Source organism: Phodopus roborovskii, unplaced genomic scaffold (assembly GCF_943737965.1).
Source record: "Phodopus roborovskii unplaced genomic scaffold, PHOROB, whole genome shotgun sequence".
Classification (NCBI taxonomy): domain Eukaryota; kingdom Metazoa; phylum Chordata; class Mammalia; order Rodentia; family Cricetidae; genus Phodopus; species Phodopus roborovskii.
In genome coordinates, this window is record NW_026126597.1 from 1,641,705 (window position 1) to 1,656,524 (window position 14,820).

General features: G+C 46.5%; 2 protein-coding genes and 1 pseudogene across 2 annotated transcripts in view; 2 read left to right on the forward strand and 1 right to left on the reverse strand.

Moving 5' to 3' along the window:
• The window catches only part of Chdh (choline dehydrogenase), a 28,237-nt gene extending 26,512 nt beyond the window's left edge, over window positions 1-1,725 (reverse strand). The window contains exon 1 of the mRNA XM_051204724.1: window positions 1,677-1,725. The gene's annotated coding sequence lies outside the window, so the exon portion shown is untranslated. The remainder of the gene's footprint in view (window positions 1-1,676) is intronic.
• Window positions 1-1,887, forward strand: part of LOC127236848 (corepressor interacting with RBPJ 1-like) — a 19,569-nt pseudogene extending 17,682 nt beyond the window's left edge.
• Window positions 1,880-13,348, forward strand: Il17rb (interleukin 17 receptor B). Its single transcript, XM_051204725.1, has 11 exons — window positions 1,880-2,173; window positions 3,786-3,810; window positions 4,575-4,715; window positions 6,323-6,450; window positions 6,806-6,932; window positions 7,988-8,035; window positions 9,323-9,465; window positions 9,785-9,850; window positions 10,782-10,881; window positions 11,832-11,927; window positions 12,714-13,348. Exons 1-11 carry the CDS (start codon window positions 1,949-1,951, stop codon window positions 13,274-13,276), a joined length of 1,662 nt encoding a protein of 553 aa, XP_051060682.1. The 5' UTR covers window positions 1,880-1,948; the 3' UTR covers window positions 13,277-13,348.
• Window positions 13,349-14,820: the final 1,472 nt, after the last annotated feature.

Sequence of the window (14,820 nt, forward strand, 5' to 3'; positions counted from 1 at the left end):
CCATCATCTCACTCACTCTTCCTCTCCCCTTTGCCACTAGATTCTTCTCTTCCAGAAGGAACCCAACCTGGCCCCTTTCTCAAAACCAAACCACCCTATAGACACTATTGCAAGCCATTTCCTCATGTTTACACCACCTTTTCTTGCCAAGGTCAGGTAAGGCCACCCTGGGGTTCATGTGACGCCAAGAGTTCTTGTGCTACATGAAATGCCTCCTACCCACCTTTACCCCTCAAGGGCAAAGAAATGGCTGACTCACAGACCTGTCCCTAGGCCTGAACCCCTCTATCCCTGCTGTTCCAAAACCCTTGACCTTCGCCCTGAGCTTACTACAGCAGGGTGTTCCGCCAGGCGAGCACCAAGCCTGGCCAGGTATTGGCACTCAGCTACTCACTGAATGAGCACATGTTGGCCATCAGCTATAACTCACTCATCTTGAGAGTGTTCCCCTGCTTTCTCGACACACACACACACAGGAAGTGTTCCCCTGCTTGCTCTACACACACACACACACACACACACACAGGAAGTGTTCCCCTGCTTGCTCTACACACACACACACACACACACACACAGAGGAAGTGTTCCCCTGCTTGCTCTACACACACACACACACACACACACACACACACACACACACACGTTGTTTTCCAAAACTGTCCCATTCCTCATCCCCATGAGGCAAAGTTCTCAGACTGGACTTGGAAAGCATGGCCGCCCCCACTTTGCTTTCCCTCAGGGCGGGCACTTTGGCCTTGAACGTTCCTGTCACTGCACTCCTCTTCAGTTCAGGAGTACGCATCAGCTGTTCACCCTTTGCACCCTGGTAGCTGGCAAGTGTTTACCGATCAGCAGAAACGCGCAAAGGCTAAGGAAGGGGCCCAGGGTGGTCCAGTTCCAGGTGGGGGAGAGGTTACACCTCCTTTCTGTGAACCTCCTTGGTCAGAAATCCAAACAATTCTCTCAGGAAACGACTCCCTGCAATCCCACAGAGGCTGGAGACTGGACCTGTTCCATGTGATCAAAAACAGAACCTTCACCCAAGTCTCATGGGTAAACTGAGTCTATATCCCAGTAGGGCTTCAGCAAACACAGCTGCTTGAGTCAGCCCAACCTCTCAACAGGGACAAGACAAACAGGACTTCTCCAACCCCTCTACCTACAAGTTTGGTAATCTCAACACTTAATGACCTATGAAGGGCTGAAGCGGCTGAATTCCAGACTCTGTTTTCTAATCCGAAATGTACTGGACTAGTGCTGTCTCAAGCCATTTCATCTCAGAAGAATGGCTCTGGGCCACCTTCCCACAATTAAGATCTGAGAGGTGGAGAATCCTGCAGATCTCATTCAGGCAGCCGCCGACCAAATGTCAGAACTTCAGCTCTGAACCCACAGTGTTGAGACACGAGCTTCGGGCCAGGCCTGCAGATGTAACCGCCAGACCTCCTCCTATAGAAATACACTTAACCAGAAAACCTGAGCGGCCGGGGTGGAGATTCCTATCACTATTACCTTGTAACTGTTTAGTTCCTGTATCTGGCTCCCTCAAAGAAGCCAAGGAGGTTTCGGTGTCTCGAGTCCCTCCCACTTTTCTTTCTGGGACTCTTTTTGGATAAAGGAGACTCCAGGTCCTTCAGACCCATCCAGCCTAGGGCCCAAAGCTCGCTACTCCGTACCTGGGCTGGGATGGTCGCCGCCAAAGAGCAGGAGCCGGCACACAGTGAAGACAGTGGCCGCCGGTCCTCGCCCGCTTTAACTGGCGCCCCGGAGCGTCGCGTGGTGTCCTCGGGAAGGGCCCCGGGTGCGGGCGCGGTTGCCCCACCTAGCTTGCAGTACACACCTGTTCTCGGGGCTCGACCTGCGCTGCCGCTGCTGGAGCTTCCTTAGTCCTTCCTGGCCCGAGTCATTCGCACCCCGCCCACGCCCGCGAGCCCCGCGGGCGACAGGGATGCCACTTTACGGTCCTGGGACAAGGCCAGCGCCCGCCCCGACTAGGGTAGGGCAGCGTTGTGAGAGGCGGAGCCGGGAAAGTGCTGCCGCGGGCGGCCGCCTGGATAAGAGGACCCTGGGCTGCCCGCCTGGGCTCCGCGTGGTGGTGGGCGGTGGCCGGGTCATGTTGCTGGTGTTGCTGAGTCTGGCTGCAATGTGCCAGAGCTCCCTGCCCCGAGAGCCGGTAAGTATCCCCCTCCTCTGTGAGCTCCATTTTTCTTGGTCTCCCATTCTTTTAGCTGAGCCCTGATCTGCCAGCCCAAGTTTCTAGGAACTTGTTCATGGACCATCCTCTGGAAGGGGCCAGATTCGCACTCCTGAGATAAACATAATGGGCCCAGCACTTTCATCATCCCACTACTCCTAGTCTGGAAGATCTGTCCTGGGCATTTGGGCTCATCTAGCCTTAGTGTTCTCCTTAATAAAAGGGTAGTACTCAACTCACACAGGTGGCACACCTCACTGCCTGGTTCATGATGACTAGACAGCATTGCTCACAGATGTGATGCCCACTTAATGGGTCATCAGAACACACTGCACCTGTCTGCTTGCTCGCTTTTCCTTTCGGTCTTGGACCACGTTGATTCCTGAAGGCAGCTTTCCTTCCTTCCAGTCCGCTAGAATGAAGGAATCTTTCTAGTTGTTTTTCAGGAGGAGAAGCCTCTTCCTCAGAAAGGCATTTAGATGTAATGCGTGCCCAGCTCACACGATAATCGTGTCCTTAAGACTGGAAAGTCAAAGCTAGTATATGGTGTCTCGAGCCTTCAGCTACTCCCCGTTGCTTTCTGTGCAGAATAACAACTTTCTTGGGAGCTTTTGCTGTGAGGACAATTGAAAGAATTTTTTGAAGGGTCGCCCTGTTGCTTGACTTTTCACTATACCTTGTCTCAACCAGATCTTAGTTCCTAGTTCCTAGTGGAACTCATTTGTTTAAAAAGAATGTCACAAAGAGAAGGACCATGGATGACTTTACCCAAACCAAATTTGCCCTACCAAAAAAACCTTTATTTTTTCCCTTCACAAGGTTTTTGGAAATGAGAAAGCTAGGATCCTAGAGTCCTTTGGGCTTGCCACATTGCATCTTGCCACTGAAGATTGCTAATAACTAAAACAAATGTTTTAGGCTCAATATACTATTCCCAAATCATACTATTCATTATTTTTTAGGTAAACTTCAAAGGGTTTATTTTATTAGACATTGATGAGTTTTACCTTTTTGAAAGCTGTTTTAGAAAGGTGTGATGAAATCATAGTTTTGTAAGTAGCTCAGATGAGTCCTATATCAAAAAAGAAGTATGAGATGAGCCTGGAGGAGGTATAGAGGGCTGCATCCATTGCTACCTTCTTTCTTCTCCTATTTGTATGGCCAAAAGTTAACTTGGAGGAATCAATACATATTACACTATACTGAAAACAAGCAGTTAAACATTAGACAGTTAAGGTTCCTCACAATGATCATCAGTAATCTGAGGCAGGGAAGGTGTGTGTGTGTGTGTGTGTGTGTGGTGCATATGTACACATGCCTGTGAACATGAGGTAATGAGTTCTGAGCTGGAGTTTAGGCACCTGTAGGCTGTCTGGTGTGGGAGCTGGGACCTAAACACAGGTCCTCTGCAAGAATGGCATGCTGTGTTAGCTGTTGAGCCGTCTCTCTAGCTCCCAGCTCATCTTTTCTTTGAAAATTTGTCACTTGTGTATGCATCTAAGGAAAAAGATAGTGTTTTGCCTAATTTGGTAAAATAATCATTGTGGTTTGCTGGCTTCAACATGACATTTGGTTTTTCTCTCTCCTGCAGACTATTCAGTGTGGCTCTGAGACTGGTAGGTTCATTAGAGAATGGGCATTTGGAAGAACAGTTGGACATTAAGAAGGTCTGAATCAGGCAGTGGGTCACGGTAGACCAGGCACATGGTGATGCATTGCCTTGTTAGCTACTGGGTCTGAGGTTGTGAAGGCAGAATTTGGGAAGTGAGGGTATATTTGAGTTGGGCTGGCCTTCCAGTGAATTAGCTCACAGGTAAAGTGGAACTCACCGTACTGAATGGGAAGCAGTACCTTCCTCTCCACTGGGGGCATTGATTGAGGTGGGAGGGGCCACATCATGTATTGTTGGGACTAGGAAACTATGTTTTACACATAGGTACCGGAATGGTAGCCTTTGAAGAAAGAGTGGGTTTGCCCAAGAAATGTGACTAGGAAGAGTGAGCAGAAGGGGTGTGGCAGCAAAGGTGAGCAGTTGAGAAAGCAGTCATGGTATGGGCTAGCTGGCTGGAGTTTAGGGCTGAGGCATGGAGAAAGCAGGACTGACATTAGTGAACATGACACACACACACACACACACACACACACACACACACACACACACGAACCCACGTACCTGGAATGCCCCAAGTGCTGTAAAGTTTGGGACCACAAGGCTGAGAACATGTATTCAGGTAATATAAATTAGCCAGCATCCAGAATAAGTTTGGCTTTCCTTAGCAGAAGTGACTTGTGATAGAATAGGACAGATCACTTGGAGGAAATAACTTCTGCCTGGGCTGGAAACAGGAGGGTCATAGGAAGTATTCTTGCCTTTTCCCAGGGCCATCTCCAGAGTGGATGGTCCAACACACTCTCACCCCAGGAGACTTGAGGGACCTCCAAGTGGAACTTGTTAAAAAAAGTGTTGCACCAGAGGATTTTTCTATTTTGATGAACATAAGCTGGATACTCCGGGCAGACGGTAAGTTTGCATCAAAGTACCTACTAAACCAGAAATGTGAGGATACGGGACCCATTAATGCCACTCTTAGGCAGATACCACAGATATACGTACACTGAAAGCCACATCCTAGCATGTGTACAGTAGCACTGTTCAGAACAGCATCCAGATGAGCAAGAGCCTAAAAGAACCACAAAGCAGAAACTTTGGAACTCAACAATGAGAGTTCTGTCTGTGTAGATGCCACAAACACAAGCAGCAGGACTCCAAGAAGCAATACAGTAGTATCTGTAACCATGTCCACGGAAGCACAAGGAAGAACAAAATGAAGCCAGAGGTTCAAAGCCAGGGTAGGATTTGGGGGCTCCCCTGGCTTGATGTGATTGGAAGGAAGCACAGACAGCACATGGGTGGTTGGGTCTTGCTTGGCCTCTGCTGGTTGGGAAAATGTGCAGTCACTGATGAGTAGTGCCACTCTGCAGTCACACTTCATGGAAGGCACGAGTCCCCTAGTTTAGGAAAAACTCTGGTTTAGACTGTTTCCACTTCCCAAATGACATCATGAAAGTCCTGGCATTTCCTCCAGATTATGCAGAAAGCAACATGTAAATTCCTTAGATAAGCCAACCCCGGAACCCTAAAGCTTATGCTTGTGGTTTCCACTTGCCAACATTAAACTTGAGTTTAGTCAAGGGTCCACTTGCCCAGCACCTGAGAGACTGAAACAGGGAGATTGCTGCAAGTTTGAGACCAGTCTGGATTCCAGGACAGTGGGCCACAGGGTGAGTGAGACTGTGTCTCAAAAAACTCAAGGTGGTGGTGGGAAGAGCCAGGGGAAGGATCCATTTTTCTGGGAAAATAAGTTAGTAACAGGCTTCATCAGAACATTTTTCAGGGTAGTAGGAGAGGCAGCCACAAGCAATGTCAAGGGATACCTCAAAGGGAGCTGTGCCCTATATGAGTGCTGTGGGTTGTAAGGACCAGGGCCCTAAGAGATTCCTGTGAGATACTACGGTAGGCTTTGTTTGATGTCACTATGCACTTTAAAGTGAACTTGGAAAGGTAGGGATAGAGAAACAGACTCATGAGAAACAAGGGTCTGCATGGATGTGGGGTGGTCAAAACAGGCATGGTTTGGTGCTGATGCTTGGGCAGTCTTTGTAGGAAAAAAAAAAGCAGTCAAAGCTAAAGCCTGAAGTGTCTTCTAAACCATAAATATGTGTATATAGGACCCATTAATTCCATTCCTAGGCATATCTAACAGAAGTACCCATAGGCATGCACTGGAAGACAGTCTTAGAATAAATATGTATAGACCCAGACCACCAAGCAATTTGTCACCTTCAAGAGACCTAGAATGGGAACATATGGCATCACTAACCATGGGCACTTTGTATAACTCAGGCCAACCTAAAGGGAGCAGGGCTTTGCAATTTAGGTGTGCACCTACTAGTGATTAGCTGCAAAAGTTTAGGCAGAGTACCCAAGACTCCCAAAGCCCCATTCATCCCATCTCCACACTGGATACCATGGTTCACACTAAGTGAGACAAAGCATTTCAATCATAGAGTATTATGTGAGGCACATAAGTGTCAATGAAACAACTTCCCAACTAATTGTCTCCACAGCCAGCATCCGCCTGTTGAAGGCCACCAAGATCTGTGTGACTGGCAAAAGCAACATGGACTCATATGAGTGTGTGAGATGCAACTACTCAGAGGCCTTCCAAACTCAGACCAGACCTTCTGGAGGGAAAGTAAGCACTTTTGGGAACCAAAATAATGGGCCTCAGAAATGCCTGATGATACAGAGCAAGATGCCTGCCTGGGTGTAAATGCCACTTGTCTGCCCAGTGCCTGGAGACATAAGTATTTTTGAGACTCAATGCCCAACAAAGTGAGGAGAGCTAGACTTAAAATTATATCCTGGCTCTAAAATTCCACTTCTCTCCAATTCTGAGTTATATCAGCAAATTGGGCTGGGCCCATTCCCTACATAGACATTGGCCAGAGACCTGTTTCAGCTGGAACATAAAGATTCAATGGTAAATGAAAAGGGGGGGGGCTGTCAAGCCTGACAACCTAAATTCACTTGCTTGCTTTGCTTTGCAGTGGACCTTCTCCTATGTAGGCTTTCCCGTGGAGCCGAGCACACTCTATTTCATCGGGGCCCATAACATCCCCAATGCCAATATGAATGAGGATAGCCCTTCTCTGTCTGTGAACTTCACCTCTCCAGGTAAACTTTCTCACCTTTTTGGTTATTCTGACTCGCTGTCTTAACTGTGTTATGGCGAGTGGTTTGGTTGGTGCAGTCTTGGGAACCCTTTGAAGCTGACCGTTCCCTCATCTGCAGACATAGTACTAATCACTCTCCATTCAGGTGGAGAGGGTTGGTTAAGTTAGGTTAAGTGTGGGGAAAGCATGTTCCATCCAGGAAGTTTTGGTGTCACACCATTTACTTACAGCTTCCCTGGCAACACCAAAGGCCACTGGGATTTTCTAAAGTGAGTTTTATTTGGGGGTGGCTTTAGAAAAGCTGCGAAAGCAGACCAAGTTTCCATGTAGCTCTCAGCTCCTCTGGTGTCAGCCTGGTTTCCAGGGCATACGTACATAAACTAGGAAGAGGGCACCGACATATTTCTATCCGCTAAACACCAGGCTTGGGGATTTCAGCTGCTTACCCTTTACATTTTCTTCCTGTTTCAAGGCACTTAGCCTATGCTACCTCACCCTCCTTGGGTCATTATATTTTGTGACCCTGTCAAGCATCATATAAATTGTCTCCAACTTGAGTTTGATGTTTGCTTCATATGTACGCCAGGGATCTGACATTGGGTGTGGGTCCCACAGGAGGCAGAGCCCTTCTTGCTTTGTCCTATCTGGGGTGTGTGACATTGTTGGTGAGGGTCATGTCCTCTAGGCATCTGGGTACCCACCACCTAGAGCTTGTATTTGGAAGATGCAGAAACTACATGTTTTATCAACTCCCACTTTTTGGTTTCCAAATCACTTCTTGGTGACCGTTTTGATAAAGGCTGCACTTAAAGTACTTGCAGCTTCCAAGGGTAAATGAGTAGTCTTGTGTAACTGTAAAATAATAGTGTCCTGTTTAGATCCACTGTCTCATATTTGGGGAGAGAGAGGAGAGAGAGAGCGAGCGAGCGGGAGGGAGAGAGAGAGAGAGAGAGAGAGAGAGAGAGAGAGAGAGAGAGAGAGAGAGAGAGAGTGGGCAAGGAGCTATAATAGAGATACCTTTTACTCAATTGTAACATTGTTCATTCAAATTCCCAGGCTGCCTAAACCACGTAATGAAATATAAAAAGCAGTGCATTGAGGCAGGTAAGTAGATGTAGCACTTTGTTTCTGTCATTTGGAAATACTCCTACCTGGGACCCATGAAGCTCCATCCAACCTCAAATAGGTAAGGAGCTGAGATGTAGAGATGGAAGTTCTCTGCCCAAGCCACTCATTGAGGGGGCTGCTTTGGGCTAAGCAGCTATCCAGAATGGAACAGACTTCTTAGGTTTGCATAGCACAGCAACAGCTACAGGAAACTACCCCTGACCCTTGGCTAAACCAACACTTTATCCCAGATCCTACTTAACAGCAGTGTCCTTGGAAAGCTGTTTTGTGATTGGAGGACAGTCCCAGTAGCCTTTACTCTGGCTGGTCAGTGGAGGGAGGTTCTGGGTACCTTCTGTTTGGATTAACAAACAGGGTCAGTGTTTGTCCAGCTAAGGCCCTGGCAGCCTTCTTGAAAGACTACCTTTTCTGTGGTAGACTCTTAGAAGACCCTTTGAATTGTGAAGGAGCTGCTTTAGGATAGTCAGTCCCTCAGCCCAACTTCTAAGACTGAGTATAAATTTCAGGACAGTATAGTCTTGAGATGCTAACGAGGTTAGTGATATAGTGTGTGTGTGTCTTTCCTCCCACCAAAAGAGTACTCCAAAAGAATTTTATGGCTCTAAGGGTGTGAGATTCAGGACCTAGAATGAGTCTTCCAATTTACTCCTAGAACCAGCTCCCACCATCAGCAGGGAAGCTAACCTGTGTTAGCATTTTATATATACATGCTAACATTATATATACATGCATGTTCCTGGACATTTGCCTAGTCTTATTTGCAAGTCACATGAGTGATGCAACTCTCTGATAGTTGATCTGCTAGGGATTCCTGTAAGCTGTATGACATTTACTTCCTCCCTTTGTATCTAGTAAAGCTGTAGCTTCTGAGCCTCAGTTCACTTACTCCTTATTTTGGGACATAACACCTAAACTGAGGTTCCTCCTCTACCGACAAAAGAAAATAGCAGTCCTAGCTCTTTCCTCAAAATGTAGGATGAACATTGAACTGAATTGTAAACTGATCTGTACCTACCACTATCAGCTCAAGGAAGCTATTTTTAGCAAAGTAAATGGCATTTTCGGGAGCGGGTGTGTGTCCCTAAACTTTCTTGGACATCAGATACTTTGCAATTCTGGAAATGGTGTTAGAAGATACACTAGAGTTCCTGCCGCTTAGGTGTGTCTGTAAAGGATTTAGATTTGTGTCTGTAAAGCTCCCTTGGGGACTCAGATAAGGGAGGAGTTATCAGGTCACCCATGTGGCTCTCTTTCAACTTGTAGGAAGCCTGTGGGACCCAAACATCACTGCTTGTAAGAAGAATGAGGAGACGGTTGAAGTGAATTTTACAACCAATCCCCTTGGAGATACATACAGTGTTTTGATTCTACAGGACATAATATTGGGGTATACTGAAGTACTAAAGGTACTTTTCCCTTTCATCCCCTTGTTCCCACTCCATCCCCAACCTCTACCTTCAATATCTTGAAATAGACACTTTAGGGCTTTCTTTCAAGAGAGCCCAGAGCTTTGTGGTTCAAGCATGCTAGGCTACTTTAATGGAGCAGAAACAAGCCCATGTAGGCATCCTGAATACGAGTCTAAAACCAACTGAAGACAAGTTGTAGGCTTCTCAAGTGAGCCCTGATCCACAGGCTGATGCACCAGAAGTCAGTTAGGAGCAGCGGGTCATCACTGATAGTGTGACTTCTAGCTCTTGACTGTGTTTTACTTATCTGCGCCAGAATAAACTGACACGGACATCTGTAGCCATTCTTGTGGACGGGGAAAGTGAAGGTGCAGTGGTCCAGGTAAGTTAAATATCTGGGAAGGGAGGGACACCTGTCTGCCCCACCAGATACTTTCTGTATGTGCATGTGTTTGCGAGATGCTAGGGACTGAATCTAGGATATCTTCAATTCCAGATAAGTGTTCATTAACTGATATAAACTAGTCCTCTGAGTGCATTTTGAGGATGACAAGTCTTGTCCCCATTAAACTGTGTTACCAGGGCCTCCTCAGTAGTCTACAGTGGTGAGATCACAAAACTGTCTCTAGGATTAGTGGCTGTCCACTTCCCACAGAGCTTTTCCTTCTACTTTCTATCATAGATCCTAAGACTGAGATAGGACAGTCGTTTTATTTCTCTAAGGCCTTAGTTTTAATTGAAGAGTGAAGCGGCAGGCTGGAGTCCAGTCAGCGCCTGAACTTAGGAGAGCTCCTGTTCACCTTCTGGGGCTTCAGTTGGCCCCAGTGGAAACATGAAGTTGGAGTGGTAGGTACTCTCAGGTCCCTGTAGTTTACAACATGGGCATCCAGAGGGTCACAGTGCAACACTACTACAGCCAAGAGTCATTCTCCACTCCCTGAAACAGGAAGTGCTCAGGATGGCCAGTGATGGCCTGGCACCACCACAGCTGCACCTTTCAGGAAGCCATGGACTTCCCCAGTGCTGGGACTCACCTACCGTTGTCCCGGAAAGATCTGTATGCTTATTAGGATGTAGCCGCCCTTTTAGATAAGGAAAACATCATGTCAGTAACATGCAGAGTTCAAGGGCACTGCAAGTATTTTGGTTTGGGGTCACCAGACTGGATTTGTATACAACAGAAATGTAAACGAGGGGAAAATTGTTGATGACCATGCCAAGAGGTGAAAACATAAGAGAGAAAAGGAGGGAAGAAGGGAGGGAAGGGTTGTGTTGAAATGGGGACGCTTAAGTGTTCCTCTCTTTTTCCTCAGCTGACTCCGTATTTCCCGGTCTGTGGCTCTGACTGCATCCGACGCGAAGGAAAAGTTGTGCTTTGTCTAGAGACAAGCACTCCCTTCTCTCCAGATAATAGTAAGTCCCAGTCATTACCACACGGTCATCAGAGACGCTCAGGGCACACAGGGCCCCTTAGAGATGTAACTGATTATGCTGTGTCTGTGGGGTGCATTAAGAAGTCCCTGTCAGTGTACCATGAACTGTTGTGACAGAACAATGCCTATGCTATCCCGGGAGTCTCATAACCCAGTAAGAAAGAAAGGTTTCATTTATGAAGACACTATCTTTCTAATAGCAGGATATACAGACGGGGAGAAAGAGTACGAAATGGTTGTTTAGTGCCGCTAGACTCAGAAAGTTACTGGGAATAAAGAACTAGTGTGGGCAGGGGCTGGGTCCACGAAGGAGGGTGCCTTTAAGGTGTTCCAATTTCCTCTGAGTCTTAATTTGATTAGCAAATCAGGAACACTGGCACCAAAAGGCAGTTCCCTGGAGCCCGAGAGCATGTTCTGGAAAATGTCTCTGTAATTAGAGATGCGTCAGTTCTTTTTACTAATGGTGAACAAATAAAACATTGTGAGACTAGAATAGGGGTGGGGCCAAAAGACAAAACACAGCCAAGCTTAGATGGTTTCTACCCAGAACCCTGACTTCTAATGGGCACACTGCTGTGTGTGCATTATTTGTGTAAGTTCATCTCGAGGAACAAAGTTTTTCCAAACTCTGGTTGCCACAGTGAAAATGCTTATGTGAAACCTGAGTTTAGAGAATGTTCCCTAACTCCCTGCTGAGAATCTAGGCAGAGGGCTGTTGAGATCACCCAGTGAGTAGAATCACTTGCTATAAAGGTATAACAACCTGGATCCCCGGAAACCCATGGTGAAAGGAGACCAAATCCCCTGAAGATCTTCTAGCCCTTGGTTTGAAAAAGTCTAAACTTCTACCAAGTAGAGTAAAAAGTCCATTTACAAGCAGAGGACAAATGTAGCATTGCTGGCTAAGGGTGACTGAGCTGTTTCCTGCAGACAGAAGCATGCTGGGAGGCTGGCTGCCACTCATCCTGGTCCTGCTGGTGGCTACATGGGTGCTGGCACTTGGGATCTACCTAACTTGGAGGCAAGGTAAGGATGGTCACGCTGAAAGTAATCTGAGGTCTTCCCCATCTGCATGCATATATATATATGCATATATGCTAGATGTGGCAGCATAGACCTGTACTCTCAGCTCTTGGAAGGAAGAGGAAGGGAAATCAGGAGTTCAAGGACATCCTCAATTACTGTTCAAGGCCAGCTTAAGCTCCATGAGAACCTGTCTCAAAAAACCATAAAGAACCTGTTAGTGTACCCTGTGAATTGCTTCTTTGTCATGGCAGAAGATTAACTCCATGCTCTAATCTAAGAAAGCTACATGAACTTTCACCTCTTAGAGGATGCTGTTGGTGCTTCATTAGCTAGAGCTACATAGCTTTGTACAGCCTTGCTGCAAAGCATAGTGTGGGGCTTAACTTTACAGCAATATAAGGAAACTCTACCACCTGCAGGTAGAAAATGATACAAACCATAGAGCTGACCCAACTGCTGACATGACATGTAGAGGTAACATCTGTGTCAAAGTAGAAGTTTTAACAGCTTGCTTCCAAACCGGTGCCCTCAAGCCTACACAGCTGCTGAGTTTATCTGAAAACACAGAGCTTGACTATGAAGACTGATTTATGGATGGGGGCTGTTAAGATTTAAGCATCAGTGTTCCTTTCAGGTGTTCAAAAGAACTGTCAGGGCTGTTATTCCCCTTACAAGAACAATTCCCGATCCTGACCAGCATTCTCTGGTGGGATCATGTGGTTTAGACTACTGTAAAGGCCTGATGGTTGCTGTTCAGTTAACAAAGTGTCCCCTCCCCTCCCCCAGGAAGGAGCAAGAAGACTTCCTTTCCTACTAACATGCTCCTGCCCCTCATCAAGGTCCTGGTGGTTTACCCATCTGACATATGCTTCCGTCACACAGTCTGCCGATTCACTGACTTTCTTCAGAATCACTGCAGAAGTGAGGTCATCCTTGAAAAATGGCAGAAGAAGAAAATAGCAGAGATGGGCCCAGTACAGTGGCTTACCACTCAGAAGCAAGCAGCAGACAAAGTGATCTTCCTTCTTTCCAATGATGTCCACAGTCTCTGTGACAGTGTCTGTGGCCAGAATGAGGGCAGCGCCAGGGAGACCTCTCAGGACCTATTCCCTCTTGCCTTTAACCTTTTTTGTAGCGATTTCAGCACCCAGGCTCATCTGCACAAATACCTGGTGGTCTGTCTTGAAGGAGCTGACATCAGGGGCGACTATAATGCCCTGAGTGTCTGCCCCCAGTATTGTCTCATGAAGGATGCCACTGCTTTTCACACAGAGCTTCTCAAAGTTACGCAAAATGTGTCAATGAAGAAACGGTCACAAGCCTGCCATGGCAGCTGTTCCCCATTGTAGTCCACCCAGGAGAAGAGAGGCGCTGAAGCCCTTCTACTCTACCAATTCCAGTCATAAAAAGCTGTGTGATGACCCCAAGGCTTACTGTACAGGCTGAGTGTAGAAAGTACTATTACATAACTTGCTTTAGATCTGGATTTTGCAGAGTTAGAACTTGAGCAAGCATGCCTGAGGCTAGCCACTAGCAAGGTTTTATGCATATAATAGTTACAGACATTAATGAATGGAAGCTAAATTTACAAAACTCAATCACAATTATAGTCAACACCCAGTAATGATTATCACTGAAAACTAAACATTCTGGCAATGAAGTAATAAGGCATTTCCCAGTCAGGTGTCCAGTCTTGCATCGCCCATGCTCTATACTGCACACAGGACCATTTATCCCTGTAACATTTTAATGTATTAATAATTCATTTGAGAAGCACTCACTAATTACACACACGAGCTGGACACATCTTGCCTGACCAGATGGCCTAGTATATGTGTGCTATATGATCCACTATACTGTGTGCTGTCTGTATAGCACCTTCCCTTGCCACACCTCTGGACAGGCAACCTTTAGTTTTATTGTAGAAGTGCTAGGAACTGAACCCAGGCTATTGTACAGGCTAGACAAATGCTCTGCCACTCAAATGCATCCCAGCCCCTCACAGGGGCTTCATCAGCCAGATGCGATAGCACATACCTTTAATCCCAGCACTCATGTGGCAAAGGCAGGAGGACTTCTAAGTTCGAGGCCAGCCAGAGACACATAGCAAAACTGTCTTTCATAAACAAAACCACGTTATCTATAAACCTGGTGTCTACTTTCACCCAGTTACTTGTCCACTCTTCTAGTTCCCAGAGTTCATGGTTATTACACGTTTCCTGTTCAAGTCAAAACGAATTCACTGAACCTCTCTTGAAGTATCTTTGTATAATAGATTACTTAAAAAACAAACAAACAAACAACAACAACAACAACAAAAAAAAACCAAGGTCTCAAGAGATGGCTCTGAGTTTTAAAGCACTGACTATACTTCCAGAGGACCTGGGTTCAATTCCCAGCACCCACATAGCTCACAACTGTCTGTAACTCCAGTTCCAGGGGAGTCTAACACTGTCTTCTGACTTCTAAGGGCACTCTATATACATTAAAATATAATATATACACACACGTTTGTGTATATATATGTGTGTGTGTGTGTGGTGTGTGTGTGTACAAACAGTGTTTTGTTTGCATGTATGTCTGTGTACCACATACATGCTTAGTGCCTGAGGTCATAAGAGGGTGGTGGATCACCAGGAACTGCAGTTATGGACAGGTATGAACCACCCACTATGTGGATGCTGGGAATCAAACCAGCATCTACTAAGCTATATCTCTACACCCCCTAATGTACATAAGTCTTACTTTTCAAACACACACACACACACACACACACACACACACACACACAGAGAGAGAGAGAGAGAGAGAGAGAGAGAGAGAGAGAGAGAGAACAAGCAGTAACAGGACACAGATCTGTGACATCTTGAGTCTTTTAGGGCTTGACTTTCTT

Excerpts from the sequence above, each read along its gene's own strand:
- Il17rb (XM_051204725.1), top strand. The coding sequence starts at position 1,949 with ATGCCACTTTACGGTCCTGGGACAAGGCCAGCGCCCGCCCCGACTAGG. Across the intron at positions 2,174-3,785 it reads GCTCCCTGCCCCGAGAGCCG|ACTATTCAGTGTGGCTCTGA; the intron begins GTAAGTATCCCC and ends TCTCTCCTGCAG. Across the intron at positions 11,928-12,713 it reads CTACCTAACTTGGAGGCAAG|GAAGGAGCAAGAAGACTTCC; the intron begins GTAAGGATGGTC and ends CCCCTCCCCCAG.